This window comes from Colius striatus, chromosome 1, assembly GCF_028858725.1.
Source record: "Colius striatus isolate bColStr4 chromosome 1, bColStr4.1.hap1, whole genome shotgun sequence".
Taxonomy (NCBI): domain Eukaryota; kingdom Metazoa; phylum Chordata; class Aves; order Coliiformes; family Coliidae; genus Colius; species Colius striatus.
This window is the reverse complement of record NC_084759.1, coordinates 172028229-172054992: the sequence shown is the minus strand read 5'-3', so window position 1 is coordinate 172054992 and position 26764 is coordinate 172028229. Positions and strand designations below refer to the sequence as shown.

General features: G+C 40.6%; 1 protein-coding gene across 3 annotated transcripts in view; it reads left to right on the top strand.

Moving 5' to 3' along the window:
* SRGAP1 (SLIT-ROBO Rho GTPase activating protein 1) overlaps positions 1 to 26764 on the top strand; it is a 148251-nt gene that overhangs the window by 100412 nt on the left and 21075 nt on the right. The window contains exons 7-15 of one of the 3 annotated variants that reach the window (XM_062016823.1): positions 771 to 992; positions 1759 to 1860; positions 3546 to 3743; positions 3866 to 3950; positions 9295 to 9322; positions 12351 to 12384; positions 15543 to 15603; positions 15766 to 15843; positions 17377 to 17511. In XM_062016823.1, coding sequence (XP_061872807.1) covers positions 771 to 992; positions 1759 to 1860; positions 3546 to 3743; positions 3866 to 3950; positions 9295 to 9322; positions 12351 to 12384; positions 15543 to 15603; positions 15766 to 15843; positions 17377 to 17511 — 943 coding nt within the window. Of the gene's footprint in view, positions 1 to 770; positions 993 to 1758; positions 1861 to 3545; positions 3744 to 3865; positions 3951 to 9294; positions 9323 to 11737; positions 11841 to 12350; positions 12385 to 15542; positions 15604 to 15765; positions 15844 to 17376; positions 17512 to 26764 lie in introns of all 3 variants that reach the window. The other 2 variants (XM_062016838.1, XM_062016831.1) reach the window with 2 other exon arrangements.

Here is a 26764-nt window from a genome sequence, read left to right as displayed (position 1 = left end):
AATATTAACCAACCATGAATAATGCAAACTGAGGATGTTTCAAATTCAAGCACAAACACAACTTTATGTTCTACCAATTAAGTTTCAATTACATTCTGGTGTTATTCTTACCCTTAGAAAAAAAGATATAAATTATGACTTTCTGCATTTAGTAACATGATGTACATTGCTGACCCTCTCTTAGTATGGAAAATAAAGTGTTTACTGTAAGTACATTTTCACTATCAAGGGAAAAGATGTTAAACCACTCTTGATGCATCGAAAAGGTGTCTTAGGTGGGTCCCTATTCCTGGAACCAGTTGTGAGGGTTTTTGTTTGGGCACAGAAATGGTGAGCAGGAATTACTGTCTTTTCAGTTGGATACTGGTGTTGATTTAAATGCTAGAGTCGTGTCAGGATAAGTTTAAATAGGTGATCTGCAGCTTACATATGACAGTAATACTGAAAAGCCCACTTTCAGTATTGGAATCCCAGACCTTTTCTTTGTAAATATAGTGACTGCACATCTGTATCTGATAAACAAATGCAAACATATCACTATCCATGTACACTTGATCTCTTCTAAAACTATCCTTTAATCTTTACAACAGAATGAGCATAACAAATACTGTCCTGACCCCAGTATTATACTTTAATGTAGAAGATATTTTGTAAAATACTTCCAAGACAGAAGAATTTCAGGACAGAAAACCTTAGTGATAATTTGTGGCTTGAGATATTGGAATGATGTCACTCCTTTTTAATTTGTTTTCCCTTTATTGTCTTTTTAGTGTTGCGATCTTGGGTACCATGCTAGTCTGAACAGAGCACTAAGAACATACCTTTCTGCAGAGTATAACCTTGAAACTTCCAGGCATGAGGGCTTAGACATCATTGAAAATGCAGTCGACAGCTTGGAGCCAAGAAGTGACAAACAGAGATTCATGGAAATGTACCCCACTGCTTTTTGTCCACCGATGAAATTTGAGTTCCAGTCTCATATGGGCGATGAGGTCTGTATACTGACAAGTCTTCCCATGGTGACTCTTTCTGTTTCTGTATACCAAGATAAAGAATGTATCCCCTTTTACGAAGAGTTTGGTAAAAGCAGTTGTTGCTACCCAAAAGCAAGTGGATCGACAATAACGTGCAAAACTGGCAACAGTGTTCTGAGTTGCTTCAGAGTTCTGAAGTAAAAATCATTGTGTGTTATTATATTCGGTATTATTCATAATGACATGACTGGGAATTTGATGGACAACCTGTGCCCAGCCCAGCATTGGTGTTAGTAGTGGCTTTATGTCTTCACTACCTAACTCACCCATAACAGAGCTTGTGGATGCTGTTTGAGAGCAGCTGCATACTGAAGTGCAGCCTTTTCCCCTTCTTCCTCCCTCATTTTATCATCTGGAGATTTCAAGCTTAGAGAGCGCCCCAGCTATACCCTGTCCCGCTACACCAAAGGCCAGCAGCAAAGTAGAACGCACAGTCACCCATGTACATGCTTTGTCTGAAGGTAACTCCAGGGTTTGCATTTCTGTGTGACAGATAAGCAACACAAAGCTGACATACAGCAAGGCTGTGCTCTGTCTATGCTACGTAGTTCCACACCTTGTACGCTTAAATACTCTAAGTTTAGATGGACACATTTTATTGTCTCTTTTATTAAGTTTTAATAGCTTTGGTAGGAATTCACTTAGCTTTAGGGAGAACAGCCAAAGAATATTGACTGTTTTTTTAATTCCTGGCATCTCACTGCTCTTTTTTATTCTTTCTTAGGTTTGTCAGGTCACTGCCCAGCAACCTGTGCAAGCAGAGCTTCTGCTTAGGTATCAGCAGCTACAGTCACGATTGGCCACACTCAAAATCGAGAACGAGGAGGTAAGATCTGTGTCTACAAGGCTAGATATTGAACACCATTTCCAGGAAGGTGCAGTGTTTTCTACCTTGCCAGAAGCATATAAATGACCTTTAAATGGCTTTGATCTGTATGAGCTGTTTTAATTTTAAAAATCAAATACTGGCAAATGTGCTAAGGTAGATTCTTGTCTGTTTTATACAAGTTTGGAACTTCATATTTAACTGTCCATGTGTTCACATTACTGAGTTCTGTGTTTTGCAGGTGCTTCAGTGTAAACTAGTTAGAGCACATATTTAAAGTTTTGTGGTAGAAAGCCACTGAACAGTTATTGTCATTTGTGACCTTCCTCTGTCCAGTCTCCAAATTGTTACTTCTGTAGTACAAGGGGATTTGGACTGTCTTTTGTGGTAGCTGAGTCAAAAATCTCTTACCCTCTCAGCTACAACTATTTATAAGTCTGAGTGCTAAATGCCTGTGGTGGGAACAGTTCACCTAGTAAAATAAAACACTTTCTTTTTTGTAAAATACGGAAAAGCTATGCTGTTCTCTTTCCCCTGCTCTGGTAGCAGAGAGAGGCCTCCCAGTGGGTATAAATTTCATTCCATATAAGGCAGTGTTAAAGAAAGACCCTCAGTTTCAATGAGAATGTGTCTCTAAATTAAAACATAATGATCATTTGGTTTCTTGGGGGACTTTTCTGATAAGTTTTCAGGATCTCAGTTTTTCTTGTTCTGTGTTACATACTGAATGCCTAGAACAAAGCATGAGACATGAGACATGTACAATAGCCCTTAAAAAATCCCACTTGAATTCAGAACATATTTCAAGGTAACAAAAACAAAAAGAAGGAGAAAGATTCTTTCTTTCCATAAAGTCAAGTGCAAGGGCATAGGGAGAGAAATCATGTTGGCAGGCACGGAAAGGATATTTGACCTCACTGGAGATGTGTATAGAAGTGTGCATGATTTGATAAAGTTGACTCTACTACACACTTCTGAAGCAGAACTGGGAAGTAAATCACATCCTTGTGAATGTTGCCAGTTACTTTAATGCATTGTGGAAACACCGCATCCCCTCTTCCCCTGGCCTCTGTGCCCTGGTTTGCATGAAGGTGCTCCACAGCTCAAAAGAAGTGTTGGGAGGCTGGCATAAATTCTTTCTCCAGCCCCTCTCCTCCAGCTGTGTATTCCACTTCTGCAGTCTAAACATCACTGTGCTCCTCATCATAGCACTCCATAGAAGAGCATCACAGATTTTTATCTTGGAAGAACATGTTGTTCCAACAGCCAGATCCTTGGATGTACATATTCAATCTAACATGTTGAGCATACAAGTTTACCCTTCAGAGCAGTGTATCATCTCTTTTGCCACTCAGATTAGGGACCATAATCAAATCACATAAAATCATTTTGATTCTAATTTGAGGAAACGAAATGCTTGAGACTGCTATACAGTCAACACAAGAGTACCTCCATGTTTGTGGATTGGACCATGGTAAAGCAGAGAACTAGACAGGAAACCTAATCCTTGTGTCATTCATCTGTTACATAGACACCTGTTATAATACACCTAATTTTTCACATTCAAGCACCTGTTTGGTTGGGGGACTGTGCCAGAGAATTGTTTTGAGTAACGAGCTTCCCTTCTGAGTTGTTCTGATGTATATAAATCCTTCATTTGGCAAATTATGCTCTTTTAACACCAGGTTAAGAAAACAACAGAGGCCACCCTGCAGACAATACAGGATATGGTCACCATCGAAGACTATGATGTGTCAGAGTGTTTCCAGCACAGTCGCTCAACAGAGTCTGTGAAGTCAACAGTCTCAGAGACATATCTGAGTAAGCCAAGCATTGCCAAGAGAAGAGCCAACCAGCAGGAAACAGAGCAATTCTATTTCATGGTATGTTGGCCACTTCCTCGTTCATGTGATACAGACCAAACTTTACCTGAAGTAAACATTATGCAGAAGTTCCTGGAATTTATGTGCTGTGCATAGTAATAGATTGATCTGCATCTCTACAGAAATTCAGAGAATATCTGGAAGGTAGTAATCTCATCACAAAACTTCAAGCAAAACATGACTTGCTGCAGAGGACGCTCGGAGAAGGTAAATATCACACAGTAAACTGAAAGGTGGTTCCAGACTATACAGTGAACCCGCTGAAATGCCAAAGGTATGCAGGAAAAAATAAATCAGAAAACTTGAAGCTTGATTGTCTAGTAAGTGTAGGTTTGATTTTTACCAGTCATAGTTTTGGTACAGTGGTAAGAGTACACACTGTAAATTGATTTTATTTCTTCAACAGACATTTATTTCCACTGTACAGACGTTTAGACAAGGGACTATATTTGAAATGGAACTGTTGAATGAAATATGTCATGTCTGAAAGGAGAGCTGACACAGTCAGTGCAGGGTGATTTAAGAGCTGTGACAAATATACTGTTTCTACTTCCTTATGGTTTCTGTTGACTTGAGGTTTTTTGAAAGATTGGGGAAGAGTAATGTGTTTTTAAGCATACAGAGTTATCCAGGGTGCATGTCTTACACGGGCCTCACCAGGGCAACATTTCTGACACATGAACATGAATGTCCTTCTTGCAGCCTAACAACTCAGTGAAGCATTTATGAAAGATAAAAGGTGAAATCCTGACCTCACTGATGTCAGTACTGAGATTCTTATAGTCTTAATTTAATGTTATGTTTCTACAAAGTATTTGCGTATTGTGAACTGGTACAAAAAGTTCCACTTAAATATAAGAAAAAGCTATTTCACTGTGAGGGTGAGGGAGCAGTGGCACAGGCTGCCCAGAGGGGTTGTGGAGACTCCTTCCTTGGAGGTCTTCAAGACCCACCTGGACATGTTCCTGTGCAACCTGATCTAGGTGAACCTGCTTCTGCAGGGGGGTTGGACTCGATGATCTCTAAAGGTCCCTTCCAACCCCTACCATTCTATGATTCTATGAATGAAAACTGAATTAATAACTATATGAATGAATAACCTATTTTCATTATTACATATACATTTATTACGTTACAAATTATGATAGTAGAGAATTATCTATTGTCCTGAACACTCCACAGTTGTTAAAAATACATCTTAAAATGTAAACCAAATCAGCAGATGTCCATGATCAAATGAGGTAAAGCCGAATTAGGGCAGTAATGAGTCAGGCACAGTGCACAGCTCCAGCCAGCCTCTTACCAGCCTTACCAACAGACTCTTCCTCATGGACCAAAAGGAAGAGGAGAATCACACTGCAAGCCTTGAGGATTAGCCAGAGCATTACAGACTTGAAAGGAAGTGGATTAAACCACAAAGAGTAAAAACCCTGTCTTGAAGGTTAAAGACTGTAATTCAAATTTCAGACTCAAGAAAGGAAACTTGTTCTCTAAAGAATTTGTCTCTAAAGGATGTGTCAATTTATTTTCCTTTCACTGCTAAGTATCTGTTGCTAATCAGATCTCGTCTTGCTTTTAATACAAAAGCCCAGATTCACAAATCCAGTTGTAGAGGTGTCTAAAGAGCTATTAAGTTCAGTGGCTATGACCCAAACAAAGCCACTCTGCTGTCATTCAGCAGGATCTCAACCAGCTTGAGAGTTGGCCAGAGAGGAACCTCATGAGGTTCAACAAGGGCAAGTGCAGAGTCCTGCATCTGGGAAGGAACAACCCCATGCACCAGTATAGGCTGGGGGTTGACCTGCTGGAGAGCAGCTCTGCAGAGAGAGACCTGGGAGTCCTGATTGATAATGAGCCAGCAATGAACCCTCGTGGCCAAGAAAGCCGATGCCATCCTGGGATGCATCAAGTGTGGCCAGCAGGTCGAGGAAGGTTCTGCACCCCCTCTACTCTGCCCTGGTGAGGCCTCATCAGGAGTACTGTGTCCAGTTCTGGGCTTCTCAGCTCAAAAGGGACAGAGAACTTCTGGAGAGAGTCCAGCACAGGGCCACCAAGATGATCAGGGGTATGGAACATTTTTCATAGGAGGAAAGGCTGTGGGAACTGGGGCTGTTTAGTCTGGAGAAGAGGAGACTGAGAGGAGATCTCATTAATATTTACAAATATCTAAATGATGGATGTCAGGAGGTTGGGACATCCCTTTTTTCTATTGTATCTAGCAACAGGACAAGGGGTAATGGGATGAAGCTGGAACACAAAAAGTTCCATTTAAACATAAGAAAAAGCTATTTCACTGTGAGGGTGAGGGAGCCCTGGCACAGGCTGCCCAAAGGGGTTGTGGAGGCTCCTTCCTTGGAAGTCTTCAAGACCCACCTGGACACATTCCTTTGTGACCTGATCTAGGTGGACCTGCTTCTGCAGATTGGACTAGATGATCTCTAAAGGTCCCTTCCAACCCCTACCATTCTGTGATTCTGTCCTGGGAGTGTCTGAGGCTAGAGAACCACATTTTCTTGCAAAGCTGGACTGTAGAAGGTGATAGCTGTTTTTTGACAACTAACTTCATTATATTCTTTCTCGTGGAAGTTTTCATTTAATAGGAAAGAGTTTTTTTAATGTGTGCATTGAGAAGTTTATTTATGCAAGACAATGTGCAGATGATGTTACTCAAAATAGAGGAAAACTTTAAAGGCGCACAGAAAATGAATATGGAAAAATAAAGTGAATGTTTGTTATTTGTAAGCCCAGTTAAGTGCATGATCATCTGCTGAAGGGAGAAAGATAAAAGGCAACAGATTCTGTTGCCTAATATATGTTGGAAAGAATTGAGGAAAGAACTCTATGAAAGGAAATCCAAAGGAAAACTTCTCAACAGAGTGACCTAAGGCTCTGGGCCATTCTGTCATACTTGGGCATGCCTGGGCCTTTCAGTTTGAAGATTTCCCTTAGACCCACCAGCTGTAAATGCAAGTAGTTAATCTGTGTTGCCCACTGTGGTTTTGCACATAGTTTTTGTCACATCATCACGACATAATGCATACAAATAGTACCCAAAATGTACACATTTACTTTCAGAGCTGATATTTGAAGCAAAAGCCATTGTTCTTACAGACTAAAAAGTTGAAGTACACACATCTGTTGAGGCATGTCCTGCATTAAAATGCACATGCCTGGGAAGGAGGACCTGGATTCTGTACATTCCTTGAATAGGGATAGTTGAAAGAGTAGAATTACAGCGGAACTAGGAACTTTACTGCTGTAACTATTATAGAAATGGTTTGTAGGAAGTGAACTGCTCCACTGGTCCACTCAAACTACCTTTTCTGCATACTTCCATGTCAACAAGACAACAGACAAATAACATGAGGTGCCATATTAAGTAATGTGTGGGACAATGGGAGCAGAGGGAGAGAATTGTCTGAACTGCAAATTTTCCTTTGGCATCTTCTCTTGCCAAGGTACAGTACAGTACAGTGTAAGGATGTAAGCTGAGTAAATCCATATTTCAGCCTGGTGTCCACAACCTTGACAGCATTTCACTTCTGTTCATCATCTCTCTACTGCAATCTGCTGCTGTTTATGGACACAGCAGGTACATGTTCATGATCTGCACAAGGGAGATAAATGAAGTGCTCTGTGCTGAGCTGCATCTACTAATTTGGAAAAGTTAATAAGAAATACTCAAATGAAATTGATACTAAATATATGAAGCACACTGGTAGTCAATTCTGACCCAAGGCTCATCTGTTGAGTGAACAAAGAAAACAGAAATGCAAGAAAGAATAAGAAGCTGTAAAAGAAATTGACGTGTCCCAGATAGTTTCTGCCTGATCTGTTAAATATCAAAGATGTGTTTAAAATCCCCTGGATCTGGGATTTGTAACATCTTTTGTTTCACTAGCATTTATTATTGGGATTCTTAGTCTCAATGAACTTGGTTACATGACCAGAGAGATGTCTCTGACTTACCTGTTTTCTGTCACAGGGTATCTTACATGCTCTTCTTTCATGCCTCTTTTTCACTACTCTAAAATAGATGCCAACAAGGTTTACATGTCTTATTTGCACCAGAGATTTTTCCCAGAGCTTACTCTTTGTGCCATCTTCTGTGGATCACCACTCTGCTACTGCAAAATGCATTTCCATATTAGGGTTTTCAATACTGTGCAATTTGTGGTGCACCTGGACATTGCCACATAATATTACATTTTGCATATCACTGGTTCTCGTTCTGCAGTCTGACAAACTTTTTTGGTGTCACTTTCAAACTGAACAGTGTACTTAGGCCTAGCCCAAGTGATGCTCAAAATGGTTTTCAGAGTCAGTATAATTATCTGTTGTTCTTTTAGCTGCATAGGTGTTTAATTCTTTCTTCCTTGATATCTTACTTAAACTTCTCCATACAGAATTTCATTTGCCATTGAGTGTCTTGTTCCTTAATGTGGCTGAATCTCTCTGAAGGGCTTCACAGTTTTGTCAGGAATTGATACAAAAGTATTTCAGTCATCTGCACAATATTTTGCCTCTGTAGCTGCTGTGATCTCCCCAAGACATTAATCAATGTATTATGTGAATTGTTCTAATGGGAAGGCTTGAGTAAGTGATAGTAGTACTTTTGTTATGATGAAAAAAGACTATTTAATTCCTCTTGACTTCCCTTCATTTGTTTTTGATCAATGAGACTATTTTGCCATTCAATCCATGGCTGTTTATTTGCTTTGGTTGCCCCTTGTGAAGAAACTTATCAGGGATCTTTGAAATTCTGAGTAAATTAGTTCAACTGATTCTCCTTTATACAATATTTTACTGACACGTTCAAAGAATTCTCATAAATTAATAGGCACATTCTCCCTTTGGGGAAACTACACTGCTGGAGACTTATCATTGCTTGGAACTTATCATGCCATGACCTTCCTACCATTTCATTGTTTTACTTTTTATTATCATGAGTTGATGCGATGCATATGCCTAACTGACCGGTCTGTTGTTCTGCAAAGGCTATCCAGGAACCTTTATGGAGTACACTACTTGCTTCTTTACAAGCCTCTGCAGTTCTCCATTATGTTTCCCAATTGTACTTTTTTTTCGTGCAATACACAGACAAAAGAAAGGAAAGAGTCTTTCAATAGCAAGCCATTGGTGTCTATAGCTCTGTTTTCAGCACTGAACAGTTTTAGGCATAAAAGCACAAGGCGAGACATAATCTAATCTTGGTGCAGTTCTATTTCCATACTGATTTAGCCACTGAAATATAAGAGCAGAAACAACAGACATTGTTTGAAGTTTTATTTCAAATTATTTGTATCAAGTGACTCTTGAATCTGTGGGCCAGCTTCTTAAAAGTTGTTCCATACGTGGGTTGTGTTTGTATTTAAATGGAGCTGTGGAGATGACAGAGAACTGCGCTGCCCTGTTTGTTGTATAATCATATATCTTTTGCTGGTAACATGAAAGTTAGCATTAAAAATAATTTGCCAAATGCAATTCAGGTACCAAAAAAATCTAGATAAAAGCTACAAATGATTATTTCCTGCTTATTTAACTTTTCTAGGTCACAGAGCTGAATACATGACAACAAGGTAAGATATTTTCATTTGACTCGATTTAACATAGTACATGTAATAGAACTTTCAAGTTTTAGGACAAGTTCATGAAGCTATATAACATTATTTCTGTTGCTATTGTTATGTAAATTGTGTCCAGGCCCTGTATGTTTTAACAGTCATCATTTCTGTTTTTGCATGTTGATAAGTAAAGGACCAGACAGTTCATCTTCCTCATCCTTCTGAGCTGCTTAGGCCAGTGTCAAGGGTGGGACAAGCTAGGAGGTCTTTAAAAGTATATGAGACTTGCACATCAAATTTGGAAGTTGCAGAGGGCTTTTTGGTGCTAAAAAATACTGTTCGGTTGCTAGAGATACCTTGCCTCTCATGGTTTGTAGTTCACTTGGTCGGGATATGTGGTTCAGAAGAACCTGACAGAAAGATGAGTTTAGGGGATAGACTGCATCTTTGATCACCTCGCTCTGGACAGGAATACCTGCCTCCCCCAGCATCTATGATACATACATAGGTCTCTATGTTCACAAAAGAGAAGGGATATAATGTTAGATCTCAGTGCTTTGTGCAGCTCATACTTTCTCAATTGTATAGTGCCACACCTGCAATGCTGTCTCCAGGCAGACACAGAGGAGTCAATGGCAATTGCAGCTGCCACTTGTGTGTATCACTGCAATGGGCACCACTCTCCTGTCCTGGTGACAGCAGGAACACCCAGCCCAGCTTTCCTGGTCTCACTCTTCCCTTCCCTTTCCATGAAATGCATCCTTATTCAATGCCTTCTGTTTCTTTTTTTTGCTTCTTGGACAGGAGTGGCCTTGCCACCAGAAGTTTGGATCCAGGTCTGGCTCTGCATTTGTGGGACCACTCTGTTTTGTATAATTTCTTCTGCCTGTTCCCCACATTCCTAGGGACATCTCTATGGACTTCAGACCAGCCTTTCTCCCACCACTCAGTGGTCCAGTTTAGCTTTGTAAACTTGGTCACCTTCTTTCCTTACATGACCCTGGTTGAAAAGTGGTAACAAAACAGAGCATTCTTCCCAATTGCTGAATTAATTCTGACACCTGCACCTTTAACTCTGCCCCCAGATGCTACTATGAATGCACAGAAGTCAGCAAACTTATGTCTAAGGAGAAAAATGTTCTTTCTTGACTGCAAAGCAGGTGACCCATCAGGCACACGTCAATTCCCTGCTGTGTAAGCAGTTGAAAGAAGATAATGGATTTAGGCAACGATTTTACTTAGTAAAGTGGGGGAGCAGCTTGAAGCCTTCTTACTTCCTGTCTTCTCACAGCAAGTCACTTATAGAAGGAAGCACTGAGGGAGCAGGGCCTGCCCATCCGTTCCTCAGCACCAGTTCCCGTGCCCCTTCTGGGACCTGCCTGTTGCCCCAAGGTTCAGTTACGTTTCCAGACTGTAAGGCATGCAAACAGAAATGTTTTCCAAGGCCAAAGTTAAATTGTAGAAGGGAAGTGGATGTCTTTAAAAGTGAGTTTAAAATAGCAGGTAGTACCCAAACAGACCAAAGTCCCACTACTTAATGTTCTATGTGGTTCTCCTCCTCACTGTTTCCCCCCAAAACATTTGATTTTTTGCTGATTCCTGAAAAAAAAAAAAGCTATAAAAACATTGGACTATTGGTGCAGGGGAAGTAGGGAAGCCATGTAGTGTGCCCTGGCGTTCACAGAATAAATGGTGATGTAGAGAACAACATTTATTTCCTGTAATCTCTTTCAGTTGTAGTCATCACATGCATAACACACTAGGTAAACATTTTGCAGACCAAAGTTTTGTATGTTCTTCCTTTTCTTTTTTTGCGTTATGCTGCTTTTGTTTGTTGCTCAAGTTGATGATATTTTAATTCCTTTAGCTAATTTGCAAGATGTTTCTTTTTTGTGTGTGAAGATGTCCATGGTTGGATGCAGAAAGCTAAAGCTGTTTAACCTTCCTGGCTCTAGTTGAAAATGCAGACCTTTTGGTTTTGAAGCATTTTAAGAGTGTGCTGAGCAGCTTTAATTTGCATTTGAAGCTTCTCCAGCATGAATCAACTTTTCTGCTTGATAAGAGGTGCTTCAAGCGGCCTGTGTTGGCAGAATGAATTCCAGTGGTTGCTGCACATTTCATGCGTGACTGCAAGAAAAAAGGCTATTCCAATTGTGCAGTGTTCAGAAGAAATGTGTGTGGTAAAACTGCAAAGCAGAGTTTCATAAAGAATGTCAATATTTACCCATAAATAATGTGTTTCTATTGTGGGAATTCTCCACTCCTTAATCACTGTTACATTTAGATTTGACAAAAAGTCTTTATTTTATAAGTACTGTGTTTATTTCTCTCTTTGCAATGTTCTGTTGTTTTGCCATAAACTTAGAGGCATTTCATTTTATTGTGTGACATCATTCTACCGTACTCAGTAATCATATTCCCTTCCCTTAGGCCTCCAAATCTTCCCCCTAAGCCCCAGAAACACAGGAAGCCCAGACCCCGATCACAGTATAGTGCTAAGTTGTTTAATGGTGATTTGGAGTCATTCATCAAGGTACTGGCACCAGCCACCCCGGTGGCTGATCTCAACACTTCTTACTATAATGGTCACCACCTCATGTGAGATGAGGCAGATCATTATGTTTAAGTCTGTCCTGGGGCTCTTTTCTTTCCCAGTTGATCAATATAATACTTCCTGAAGTCAGAGGGAAAGAGGGGGGTTCATTTCTCATGTTAGCCTCCCTGTGATTTTGTTAATCAAGTAGGGATAGTATTGGCAGCCTGGTTTCATTAGGAAACTTAGCATTGTGTAGAAGATAGGATGTAGTGGTGCATCCCACGACTCAGCACAATTTCCTACCTGCCATTTTCGTTCCATTCAGTATTCAAAGTCTGTGGAGAAGCAGTATTACCCTGGGTTTCATATCCAGCTGTTGATTTCCTATGACTTTAGGAATTTATTATATTGTGTGGAATTGTGATCACCACTATTCTGGATCTTGTATCTTTGCTGTATTTACTATCTTCTTCTTTCTCATACTTTTATTTCTAATAATGCTTCTAGCCGGGGCCGAAGGAACTCTCACACGAGACATCAGGTATAGTTCTGGTGACAACAGAACCCTCTCCGCCTCGCGCTCGGGTCGCATTCACGCCTTAGTTCTTTCAAAGACCTCGAGGGAAAAGTTTGCATTAAGAAATGAATGTACAAGTGCAGCAGGCAAGACTGAAACAGAGCATAACTCTGGAGTCGTTGTAGTCTTAAATGATGGGTATTTCCTTATCCATTAACAAGCACTTGCCCATCACAGTCAATTAGTGCCTCTGGACACTCCCCGACAGAGCTAAGGGAAAGAAATCTTACTAAAAAAACCCAAAAAGTAGCAATGCATTTATGAAAGCAGTGAATGAAATTCCTGACTGCAAGCTCTGTGAACTGGGTTTGAATGTTACAGGGAATTTTTTTTCTTCCTGTGCAACATCGCTAGTGGCAAATATTTTGCAGAACAAATTTTGTGCTCTGTGGCACCACACCAGTTTAGTTGTCTTTGAATTAAACTTACAGCCAGCCTCAGTACAGTTATAGAGAAAACTATCCTTATTATGTAGGCAGTGGCTGTGAGATGCAAAGACTTTCAGGAAATCACCACATGATGCAAGAGCTGAATCTCATTAACAGTTTCTTACTCGAGGATGAAAGTGAGCAAGGAAGCAGAAACTCCCACAACAAAAAGCACCTAAATTAGGGAAGGACAGAGCAAATCAGAAGAAATGGTCGTTTTCCCTCACAGAGGAGATGCTACATGGCAGTATGGGTGACAGGGTTTACTTACAAGTGGAGGGTCCTACAGCTTTAGTCTTTCAAGGGGAAAGAGGAAAGGAAAGTTGGCAGCCTTACAACAGATTTGGCAGTGTGGGAGCTAACGTAGGAAAGCATCCCTGCCCAAAGACCATTTCCTGATAGGGATGAATCATTTTGATAGACACAAAATGATTACAGCTCCTGAAATACAGTATAGCACAAAATTACTCTTTGTTACATTTTTGCCTAATAAAAAATTATAATTTGTCCCAAACATACCTTCACTGTCTACACACATCAGATTAAATTCACAGCAGCAGCAGAGTCACTGTTCTTGACATTTCACCAACACAGATCATTGCTTCAAATTATTTTCCTGTCTTTAGATCCAAAATCCAAAGCTGTTAGTTTACATTATTTCAGGGAATTACTCAGCTGTAAAGTTATGCGTGGTTCTGAACAGATTCTCCAAAACTAGGTATGAAAGTAATTCATGGGTTTTTTTGTAATTTCTTACTGCAAACACTATCTTTCCCAAGGCTTTACAGTCTCTGCATGAACCAATGTACTAACAGGAGATACGGGTGCATGTTGTGCATGTTTTCTAATAGTCTGCGTTTTTGGAGAGACAGGCTGCTCAGTGCTGGTGAAGATAACAGTATTCCTGGGTTTAGCAACTGACCTGTTCCATGGGGGTTTTTTAACTCATCAGTTACTGAATCATGTCACAACTCAAATAGAAAATGCTTATCCAGACGTTAGTGGTTCTTGGCTAGCCGATCTGTGCTAGATTTTATAACTGAAAGACAAATAAGCCACAAATTAAATAGCATAATTAGCAGTGCAGTCTTTTGTGAACCCCACTAAACCAACATGGAGTACACAGAAGACCAGGGGTGAGGTTATCTCAGGAAATGCATTGTTTCATTGCTTCACTATTTTATTTTTCAAACCATTTTAGTGGTTGGCTTTCCTTCTACTTGGGCTTAACTCATAAACTTCCCATTAGTCTACTTTAGCATGAAAATTAAGGACCAGTTGGTAAGAGAAAATGTGTATTCTGAGTTACAGGCTTCTTTTGAATTCATGGTTTTCTAGTACAGACCGTTTTTATATTTAAGTTTCAAACGAATTAGTCAGTTCTCTGAGCACTTACATATTTGACATTCATTTGGAGAGAAAAATTATAGCTTCCAAGACAAGAATTTCAAAGGTACCTATAATTTATGAAACGATAATTTTTCCAGCAAAAGCAACTTTTCTAAATAATTTTTAATCATATGATTTGTGGCTTTGATAGATATCTGATGACTTGTGGCCGTTAATGTACTTGGGGTAAAACATCCATTTCTTTTAAGTGCCAAAACACATGGATGAAGGACTGTGATGGTTTTTCTGGAAAATCAGCAGTTTAAAACAAAAAGGCAAATAACTCATTGAAAATTAGCATATAGTTATCTTCTCCTGCTCCAGTCACAGGCATTCTTTCTCCTTTTTTGAAACACCTCTACTTAACTGAAGATGCAGCTCTACACCTGCTGCTGTACCAGGAGAGACTGTGGCTGAGACCAGGAGATTTGATTCCTGAGCTCTGCCAGTTGCAAGTGGGAGGTGTAGGCTGTGACCTCCTTTTCCCAATATATGTGTGCCTATAGAAGAAGCGGCTCAGTAACCACACATTCAGCTCAAAGTGGCTGAAGTTCACCATCCAGTGTATTGCCAGCTAGTTAGAGCAGCCTGGAACAACATGCCAGGCCATCATCAGCCCTATGTTAGGACAGGCAGACCAGCAGAGCATTTAAGAGCACTTTCAGGTGGAAGGGAGGCACCTGGTACCCCATGCAGTGTTGTTTTGGTGGCTCTTCTCCAAGAGCATATCTGACAGACCAGCAGGTCCAGAAAACACTTTGGCAAATGCTTGTGATCAACATTTTTTACAAAAAGACAAAAAAAAGGAGGCACCTGAAGGAACTGGTTCCCATGATATTAGGTCCATGTAGGATTTTCATCCCCAGGAAAAGAAAGGTAAGTTAAGTGGATGCAGAGGGATCATCTTCATCATGAATTGTTATTCTTAGTAATAAACTTTTCAAAAGGCATATTCACTGCTTTAACTCATTTTGCTTCAAAAATCTAAAGCACATGCATGAGGCTAGATGTCACATACAGTGTTAGCCAGATTCAGTGCAGAGGGAGAGAATGAAGCCTCTGAATTTCCCAATTTTATGATCTTAATGAAGAACCACAATCCCTTTTCTTCACCCATTCCTTTCCCTCCCTGCCTAAATGGGAAGAGAACTCTGTTAGAAGTTACATTTTTTCTTACATGTTTTTTTGCCAGCACTGTATGTCCATCTGGATTGACCAAGAAAATGCATTTTCATATTCAGCCCAGAGTAGAGAGGCTTCCTCTTTCCAATCTGCAGTTCACTCTTTGTGCCTCTGTTTTTTCAGGATTCGGGACAAGTCATTCCTCTCATTGTGGAAAGCTGTATCAGATTTATCAATTTATATGGTAAGCTCTGAAACATACCATATTGTTTCGTTATTGCCCTGATGTTTTTTGGTATCTTTTACGGAACGCATTTACCACTACATCTTTGTTTTTAAAACAGAGCTTAAAAGCATTTTAAAAACTAGATTAATGTCTCACCCTTGTCTCCCATCTTTGCTGCAGGTCTTCAGCATCAGGGAATTTTTAGAGTGTCCGGTTCCCAGGTGGAAGTCAATGATATTAAAAATTCATTTGAGAGAGGTAATTGTGTTATTCAAGGACCTTAATATCTGCCATTCAAAAATCTTCTGAATTATACTTACTTTCTTGTCTGTTGAAGAAGTTTGTGTGCCCTTTGTGTACTGCACCTCAAACTTTGCACTATGGTGTGCTTAAAGATGAAGTATAATGATGACTTGTACATGTTATTCCCCTGATATGTCCTAGGAGTTTGAAATAGGATTTCATTTTGTTTGGGCAAGGCGTGTGCCTTGAATCAACGGTAAAATTTAGTCTTTTGTTAATGATAAACTGCAAATAGTAGTTTGTCTGAATTTTATTTTAAAAATCTGCAGAAAGGAAAGATTATGGTTTTTAATTAGATTGAGGAGTCTACCTAATGCCATTTGAGAACTCTGTTACTTGATCTTTCAGAATAGAAGTGCTCAACTTTCTGGTCCCTCTGCCAAAGTGGCATCGTGATCAATGACAATACAGGCTGTGAAAGGGCCATTCTGTTTTCAAACATTTTTTTCGTTCCCAAATGAAACTTGAGCCTCAGAGGAGGAATTATGGGAAAGATACTAGGAGGTGAAGACAGCTTTTTAAACATGAGTAGCTTGAAACACCCAGCCTAAAATTGCTCTGCTAAGGAAGCCAGGACCCAGCAATCCCCTAATTGTGCTGAAATTATAGTAATTATTTTTTATAAAAAAAGTCTTACATTCTCTCTCCTTGGGTCTTAGAAGCTGGATTTTTTTTAATTTCAAATTTAAAAAAAAAGAACCAAAACCAACTTTTTGCAGATCAGCTGCTAATGAGAGAACCCTTGGAGCGATAAGTCTTGCGACTAAATGCACAAAAAGATATGCACAGTACTTTTCTCGCCAGGGTTAGTTATGTGTCTTGTTAAACCTGATCTTGTCTCTGACAAGATATGTGAAGCAGCTTCTTTTTACATGCTAAGTGAAGCCACATCCTCCTTTTCTCCAGCTTTTAAATCTGGCTTATTGGTAACTGCTTTTCCTAGGTAGTGTATACATAAGTGTTTCAAAATAAAGATTAAGTCTTTAAAATTACACATAGCTGAGTCATGGCTGAGGTTTCAGTTAGGGTTTCAGTCCCTATAGAGTGTTTTCACAAAATGGTTGCACATAATTCTGAACGTTTTAATTTTTTGGAATGAAGACAAGTTTCCAGTTCAAAGAGTTAACTGACTCAATTTGCTTTATGTAAGCTCCCAAAGAGTAGTCTGAGAAGCACCATTCAATGAGAAACGTTTGGCTTTTTTTTGTTTTGCTAGCCGTAAATCACAACATGTCCATAAATACCTAGTTGGAAGTTCAGGACCTAAGAGATCACTAGGTTATGTAATTTAAAGGAAGCTTTATTTAGGCTGCCAGTTTTAGTTTAATCATAGCCTGGGATTTCTAAATCAATGTTTATTATCTGACTTGAATGCTTGCATTGCCACCTCCCACACACTAAAACCAAAGAATGTCACTCACTTGTAAAAATGTTGCATACGAGAATGCTCCTGCATGTGTGTCTCATTCACTTTATTTACTTTTTAAGGTGAAAATCCTTTGGCAGATGACCAAAGTAACCATGACATTAACTCAGTTGCTGGAGTACTGAAGCTCTATTTCCGAGGGCTGGAAAATCCTGTCTTTCCTAAGGAAAGATTTAATGATCTTATTTCTTGTATCAGTAAGTAGAAATCTCTGTTTCTTTCTCAATAGAATTTTACTTCCATATATACAGTAGTAGCCTGAAAAAAAAGAGCTAACTTCACAGATTTTTCTGAGACAATTTGTTTGCCATCTGTAACAGTCTAGGTCAGTTATTAGTCATACTCACAGCTGTGGTTGTTCCCTTTTTCCAGTGGGATTAATGTACAGTGCAACTCTTTGTTTAATAGGGCAGGAAGAATATCTTTTGGTCTACAAGAGATAGTTAAATTTAAATGCATTATTATTATTTTCTGCTGTGCACTGGGGCAGACAGAAGTCATGACCGTGCAAACAGAGTATGTGACGTTCCACAAAGGTTTTCATGCCCCACAGCTTGGAGTCAGCACTGGTGAATAAGTAACTAACAGCTCAGTGTTGTTTGGCTCTCAACCTTTACTGTACTCAGCTTAAAACCCTTTTCCAGGAGGAAAATCCTTCAGTTCAGGAATGGAGGGGAGCAGCTGGATGTTGTCTGCAGCAGAGCCCACTTTGTCTTCCAACACATGAGTTGGAATGGGATGCCTTGGAGGAGCGTTGCATGGGCCTGTGCACGGCTGCTGTTCATAGCCAGGCACACAGAGGTTCTGGTAATTTAGGAAGTTCTCGGTGGATGAGAAAATTGCTCTGGCACGCACAAACCTCTTGCAGTTCACAGATCCCTGCAGATGTTGAGGAAGGGTGAGGCCACACCACCCATCAGTAGACATAGTTGTTCCTTCTGGGTCCATTAGAAGTGATGAGAGGTGCTAGCTTTGTGGAGGAATTTCCTCCTTTCAACCCTTCCTTTATAACTCGCCTTCTTCCACCAAATGAAGACAGAGGCAGCTTCACAGGTATCGAGGGCCAGTCTTTTGAGATATTAATTGGGGCAAACTCTCTCTCTGATTTTGGGAAAGGGGTCTCAGCCCAGCAGGCAGGACCACAGAGCAACACACACACCGTGGCCTGGGCTGGCCATCAGAATGGCTTTTCTCCTCCTCACTGGGGGAAGGCAATGTGTGTGATTTCCTTCTCACATAGGGAGGATTGCAGAAACTCACCCTGGAGGTTGGAAATATATGGATTGCTCTGATCAGAGCTATGTGCAGCATTTTGTAGTTTATTTTTTGCAAAATTTTCTGCACCTGTTGCTATTTACAGACATGGTGGTACTGAGGAGTCTTGAAGGGCCTCAAAACCATAATTTGACAGTCTGATCCCTGATGCATAATCTCAGTTCTGCTCAAGTTGAGCTTTAGCTAACTGCGGCCCAGAAAACGTCTGTGAGTCATAGAAATGGAAATCTAAAAAGAGATGGTTTTGACTGAATGATTTTCTGCATGACAAGGATGATGGAACTTTTAATAATCCTGTGCTGATTTCCATGTCTTCTGAATGAATTAAAGGATATCTGCTGGGAAAATTTATTGATTTAATGGCTTCAGTTGACAGAAAATCAACCACATTCTTGGATAAGCTGTTGACATGATTAATCACTTTCATCGTTAAACATTTGTACCAGATTTCCTTTTCCAAATTTCTTCTGTCAAATTCTCCCCATTGGATCTCTTTATGGCTTTATTATTTTCACTGTGCATTGTGAAAACTATAAATGGTGGTTATCATACGTGGAGATGGTATTGCACTCTGCTGTGTTGAAGTGCTTTAAATAGGATTGTAAGTAGAGTACTCAGCTTACAGAGATTATACAAGTAAGCACTCAGGAGATGCAAAAGCATTTGCCCAAAATAACCTTTTAAATGTGTTCCAAGAAGAGGAACCCAGATGATTTCAAAGAGTTCTCATTCACCATTGAAGACTGGATGGAGTATTTGGAAAGAGGGGTAGAAATTCAGGGGCTTAGTATGTGTATATGGCACCCACGGAGACAGGAGAGATTGACCAACTTCTCAGAGCATCACTGTCTGGAAGAGATCCAGTTCAGTTATCCCAAAGTGGCCTTATGTTATTAAGAACTTCAAGAGAAATAGCAATGAATACTAGATCCCTAGCGTTAGGTCTTAGCGTCCTTAGAGGATGTCCAACTATTGCATGGTTCAAGGTAGGCAGCGGAGTATTTTCTTGGAAAAGAGTTGACAACCTGTTTTTTTTAAATGATAGTATCATCCAACAGAGCTGAAATCAGTAAGAACCAATAGACTGGAACAAAGTCACTGCTTTCCACAACCACATTTTGAAATGCGACAGTTATTGGAAAGAGGTGTTGCCATCCGATCCTGCTTTGGACTGACTGTTCTCTGAGACTGTCAGAAATTTGTATTATCATCTATACATCATCTTGTCAAAACGAGCAGTAGTGACTGCATAGTTTTGCTAGATTTGACTTCTGCTATTTTTGTTAAAGAAGGAAGCAGAGGATTTTCTTTCTAAGAGTCCCAGATCTGTTTCTGGCAGGTTGTGGAGGAAGCCAGGGAAGGATGATTTTGTTGGTTGGTTTGGTTTCCACAAGGTTATCAGGGCACTCTGAAATGGTATGCCAATGCCTTCCACCTGGGAGGAGAGGAAAGTTTGGAACATGGCAGGACAAAATGGTTTTTCTGTCCGAGCACACTGGAGTGAGTTGGTGAGTTTAGTTTGTGTTGGGGTGGGACCTGGGGGGGGTGCAGCGTGGTGTTGAATGTGGTGTGAGGAAAGAAATAGCTCTTGTGCCTTGCACCCAGATCCAGCTCCAGAACTACATGCTGGGAACTGTGGGCTGTGTGTCTTCATCTCAGAAGGCTGAGGTAGATTGGTTTGACAGCTGTGTACATACTCTATGCACTTTGTTAAGTGCTCCATCACTTCCAGGGAATAAGTTATTGTGGGGATCTGGGTTTTTGAAAAAACAACAAGCATTTCAGAATATACCTACATGGCACATGCTATCAAACCCTGTCCAATCTCAAAGACTCTTTCTATTGCTGTCTTTTAACCTTAGTACTTTATATATCTTGCAAAAAGGAAGACAGTCTAGGCAAGATTTTTCTTCCATTTCAGACTTTGAACCTGTCATAGTTGCGTTAGTTTCTTTTCCTGTGCTCATATGGTTTCACATGTTAAATATGTTGGTCTTCATGTTAATGGGAGCAGGGCCAGACTCCCTTTCCTCTGTGAGGAGATCATGATTGATATATAAAGCCCAGAAAACTTACATATTTTTAATTAAGAGGGTTTAAATACTCTTAATTCATATTACATTCATGACATTCATGTCTGGTAAACAACAAGGAAAGGAATAAACATTAAATTGATTCCAGATAGTTTTTCAAGATAATTGTCAGTGGGGTTTTTATAATTGTTGGCAGAAATTGTTATAAAATGGGGGAGGGAGAAAGCGAATTCATAAAGTTAATGTTCACATAAAACTGTAAAAGGGCAGAATGTCACACATTTTATATGGAAATGTAACATTGCCAGTGAAAAAACCCTTGAAACTGAAGTACTTAGTAATGGATGTCAAGCATAATTGAGGCTACAGCTGCAAAATGAACCTTTCCTCTGTACAGCCACTGAGGAATTCCTTTGCATTTATGCATATATTTCCAAATGAAATGAGCATTGTGATTTATTGCTCCCTCTTTTGCAAAATCAGTGGAAACAGTGCAAAATGACTGTGAGTTTTAGGGCAATTTGTATTAATTAGACCCATAAGAACAGCGTTATTCTGTTTGGGCTTGTGAACTGTTTTAGATAAAATTTCAAGCAAGCGTGAAAGGTAGGACAGAACATAAAGAATCCATCTGATTGTGGATCTTAATTCTACTTTCTCAGCAAAAGGAGTGGATACTGTTACTCCCAGCAGCACTCAGCAATCTAGAGGGTAAGATAAAATGAGGGAGAAGGGAGTAGAGTTGCACCACACTTTTTTTCTGCCCCTTGGTCGAAATAAGTTGGGCCAAACGCAAGCAAAATATTTGTAACAGGAGTTCCATGGAAGCAGAAGGTACTGAAGCTGTGCTTAGAGCTGGCCATAATTCACCTTCACTGCAAGAGGACTGCGGTTCCTTGCCTAGTGTGAGTTCTTATACACGTGAATTACAGTTCACCGTTAGACACGTAGCTGTGCATTGCAGCAGCAGACACATCTCAGCTACCCAGGCTGCTTAGCTTCTGCTCAGGTCCTTATAATTCTTCACAGTTTTGTCTCCCTTGCCTTAAATCTTTTATACTAAGATGCCAGGATGGATGAAGATTTAGATCTTTTTTCCTTCTGATTTTCATCTGAAATGAGCTTGCCACCAGCAGTGCTCATTTACAGAAAGGTACAAACATTGTGAAAAGAAGTTATTTTATTGCTTTTCCAGACTGTTGCCTATTACCTAAAAAGTAAAAAACTGTATTCTGAATTGTCAACCCTGAAAATGTTTCAACAAAATGGCAACTGTTTCATTCTCTAAATGACAGTGGAGACCCTTGTGTCTGTCCTGTAATACCTTCTTAAATAGATCTGAAAGGGCTGTAAGTGGCATTGCTGAGTTAATACATCCGTATCTTTGAGGTGGATTGGACACAAACTGTTAACTTCAACATTAATACATATTCACGTAGATGACTTGTCAGCTGCAAATTGACCATAAAAATTACATCTGCAAGTGTAACTCAGTCCCATTTGACGTTCAGTGGGTGTGTAAGATACGCATTAGTCATACACTCTCTTACCAGGAGGCACCACACCAAGTGGAAGTAACACATGACCCCCAGAACAAAGATACTACATTCGATTTTATCCCTCAAAAGAGTGGTCCTGTAGGAGAGAAATATCTTACAGTGCTCTTGTTTGCTTTCTTCTTCCTTCTCTGTGCCACCTTTGCCTGTGAAATACGCTTAGCTTATGCAGCACAAGCTGACAGTGTAACACAATTCGTTCATTCGCTGACACCAGGCTTCTTCTTCCACATGTTTTGATCAATAATATCTTCCTGTCTGCCAAGTGCTTGCATTTTTTTTTGTTACTACTGAGATTGGCCTGTGGAGGCTGTCTTGTTAACAGAGGGTAGTAGAAGTAGTAGAACATGCACAGTCCAGAACTCTTGTTTCTGAGCTCTGACTGCTCCCAGGCCAAATCTTCTCCTCACTGGGTAGCTGTGTCTCACGACCAGTGCAGAAGAGGCCGTGTGTAGAACCAAGACAGGAAACGTAGCATTTTTAACTAAACTAGAATTATAAAGGCATGTTGCTATCTAATTGGCCCAAAATATTTCAGAAGCACCAGCAAGTTCCTCTCTTGTCTTCTGTTCTCTATCACCAAACCGCTGCATTTGTGTCTTTGAATATTTATTGCCTTTTACATGCTCCACTACTTCAGGGTTATTGCTTAATTAAACTTCCATTTACATTTTCTTAATGTTATTTAGGAGGACAGTATCCCTCTTTTCATAATTTAATTTTCTTTTATTTGTATTTGAGGGCTTGTGTTAGTAATTGTGTTTTCTCCTCTCTCAGGTTTCCTTTACTCTGAGGCAGATTGTTCACTTTTGATCTGTTCCACTTTAGAGTCTGCCTTTGTAAAAACCTCACTGTGAGTCAGCAGGTGGTTAAAATGTGTTGTTTCCCATGGAAGAGAAAAACGGATGTTCATTGATTCTGTGTGTCTCTGCAGTAAGCAAGATGCTGCCTCTCCATAATAGGTTCCAGTGTTCTTGGAGGCTGAAGGCCACACCTTCAGTAGCTAGAACTTACGCCTATCTCATGCTACTGAGAACTGGTCCTTAGCCTGTGGCTGACAAAGGGGCAGCTAGCTGATAAATAATTCTTTCATTTATGCAATGATGTTACTCTCATCTGGTTTCATCCAGTTCAGGGATGAGGAGTGGTTGCAGAACAAGTCCATGGGAGATAAATAAGTAAATCTTTTCTGAGAGCAATCCAAGATTATACCTCAACAGATTTTCTTGTGAAGTTTGTGATCATCAACCTTTTTGCAGGATTTTATGAACAGGTTGGACAAACTTTTCTCAAATAAGATTAAGATGAAGTCAAAGGATGATATTGTAGACTTAAATGACTTTCTGAGTAGTTCTCTGAAGTCTCTGTTTTCTATTTTTTGTAGTAGCTGGTGGAGGCTCCTTAGATTCCAAACGCTTGATTTTATGGAGACACAGAAAACCAAACTTCTTATATATTATTGGGATGCTTTGCTCCATTACTGACTGACAAAAATACATTAATAGTTCTGGATTCTCAGTTCTCCCACAGAGTGCTAGAGTCGTTAAGCCCTAGACACTGACCTCTTCTCCTTCTCTTCTTTCGTGCCACCAGTGTTGCCTGTGCTCTGAGCTGAACTTGTAGTTCTACTTCAACAGGAGCACAGTGTTGCCACACCAAACACCTAGTCTGTTCTGGCAGAAACTACAAAAGCTTTGGTCTGGTCTGAGAAATAGGAACTATAAAGTAATAACTATTTTGGGGTTTTATGTTTGCCTGATGGTAGCCTCAATTTGTGGTGGATATGCATGTGTCCTTCACACAGATCTCCCTTCCCTCCCTCGCTCTGCAGTCAGAAAAAAACACATTAGTTCTCAGTGTGCCTGGCCTTGCCAGAGGCTTGTCCTGTTGCTTGTGGTTGGGAATGTGAGTTTCAGCCTATCATTAGAGTAATGAACCAGATTTCAAATCCCCTGATTTTTATTTCTGCTTGGCAGCTAATTGCATTATTAGGGCAAGTGATGTAATAGTGGCACTTCAGTTTTCTTAGCTGAGAAATGGGTAATACCTCACCGGGTGCTGAGGTAGGGCTAATTACAGTTCTTGAAAATCAGAGTAATGAAGAGAGGGCCTCCAACAGAAGGGCTGTGAGAGTGGAGACACAGCCAGCTTTCTACAGTGTTGGGATTGCCAGTGGTTCCTTGCAGCAGCCAGCTTCTAGCTTGAATGGCTGTTCTGCCCCAAGGCTGTCTTCAGCAAAGCCAGTGGAGGCAAAGCAATACTTTCTCTCCTGTCTGCATGGGAAGCAACAGAGCTGCATATTCTTTCTGCCTGGATGCAGGAAGATCATTCTGTATTCATTCCTTTTTTTCTCCCCACACAAACACTCACAGACTGCATACATACATGCAACTATGAAATTTGGCTCCTCATTTGAAAGGATACATGAATACATAACATTATTACCTATCTCCTTTAAACCAAATCAGTCTTGAGAAAGAAAAACAAGCCTTTTGAAATAACATGGAAAGCATATGAATGTACCACTTGGCAGGAGTTTGGATTTTCAATAAAGAGGCTTTCATGGAAACTGGGACTGGGTTACCAGGAAGGCATTGGAAATACACACATCTCATTCCAGCATGTGTAGCTTGTAACTGTTTCAATATAAAGGTGACCTGCTAGGACCCAGTACTGATCATGCTCCTAGTAGAGCAGCTGGGGTAGCTGAACACATGGCCAGACAGACAAACTCTCAGGACCTACTCTGCCATGTGTGTGCTGCCTGCTGGGACCAGGTCCTGGCTGATGCATCCTGTGAACCATGTCTAGGAACTGCTTGGAATAGCTGTAGTTAGTACAGACCACAGGGACATTGGAGAGTGTGATGACTGCTTTGTGGTAGCTGCCTGCCGGTACTCAAGACTATACTCTATCCCAGTTTAGCTCACTAGTTTAGACAGTGCCATTGCATCAAGATGGGCAGCACAATGCTGCAAGGAGCCACTGACACATCTGGGAGCCAATTTGAGTTCAGCAGTGACTGAACCCGGTCCAGGGCCTGTCTCCAGAACTGGCTGGAAGAGGCAGGTCTGCAACACAAGGCATTAGCCAAGAAAGGCTGTAATGCAGTCTTGGTGCTGCATCACAACTTCCCTCTAGCTTCCCATATCCAGCACACAGGGTGGAAGGGCTGGAGGAAAGCTGTGCTGCAGCACAGGAGTGTTGAAAAACATAACCAAACTACTTTTGGACCTTCCTCCCTCAGATCCACCCCATAGAAAATCCACCTGAGTGCGCACACAGAGAGGCTCAAAACCACATAGGCCTACAACTCTGTGTACAGACTCACAGACGGGCTCATTATGGGGAAGGCTGGCTGAGCTGGAGACTCTCAAGGCACCCTAGCTGGAACAGAAGCTGCTTTTGCTGGGGGAACAGAAACTGAAGATGTGGGCAGGCTCCTTACACTGGTAGTGGCTTAGCTTAGGCAGGTGGAGAAGGGCCTTGCACTGCAACTGATTTCTGTGGGCTGTCTCGAACAGTGGCATGGTACTGCAGCACAGAAGTGAAGGTACATGGCATTGGCATCCCCAAGATGTGGTACACGCTGGAAAGGGAGAGGAGAATTGTGGTTGCTCTGCAGATCTTCACTGGTCAAGCAGTTCCCAGGCTTAGCACTTCCCTGCCATGGACTCTGGTTCTTAACCACTAAGCAGAAATACTTCTTGAATCATGTAGTCCGTGTTTAATGGAAACATTAAAAAAAAATTCAAATCCCATACTCCACTTGAGAAGGTTGAATGGCTTGATCTGATTTTTGGCTGGAGTTTGAGTTTAGTGTGACCCTTTAGATTATAAATTATACATCATGTCAGCAGTCCTTTTGCCCACCAGCTCTGTGGCAGCTCCCCAGGGACACCACAGCATCCAGCCTTAAGCCTCTTGGTGAGGGAGTAGGTTTTTACATCCAGCAGGCATTTCGCTTTGCTGCTCCTGCATTAGCTGTCTCAATCCAAATGGGCTTCTTTCATGCAAGTGATGGTGGGCTCTTCTCCTCCTGCAGAAACTCTCAAGGAGCTGAATTTCACCCTGTCTCAGATTCTTCTGTCCCCTAGCACACTAGTGGTGCTGAGCCAGTGGAATCTCCTATAAATGCAGATGGGAGAACAGATTTTACCTCCCCTCCACCCCCAGTTTACTACACTGGCATTTCCTAATGAACTACAGCACTTCTGCATGGTAAACACAAGTCCTGCTGCCAATATGCTCTGCTTGTGCTTAGTCCTTGATACCAAAATACTGATGACTAAGCACTAGTTGTTCTTCTAAGAAACAAAAGTCAACACACATTTTGCATCTGCAAATAAATGCTGATTGACAAAAAGAGACATACCAGAGAGCACAAATAAAAACCAGGAACAGTTCAGAGTTGTTGTGTTTTTACATAAGTAATTCTTTGCGGTGGGTACTATTAAGTACCACATTTTGTGGTCCAAATGGCTTTTCAGTTGTGGGAGTCATCATCTGATTCTCAGGTCTAAATTTTTGAATATCCATTTCAGGGCCGCTGGATAGTATTTCTTATGTTGTCTGCTAGGATTTCC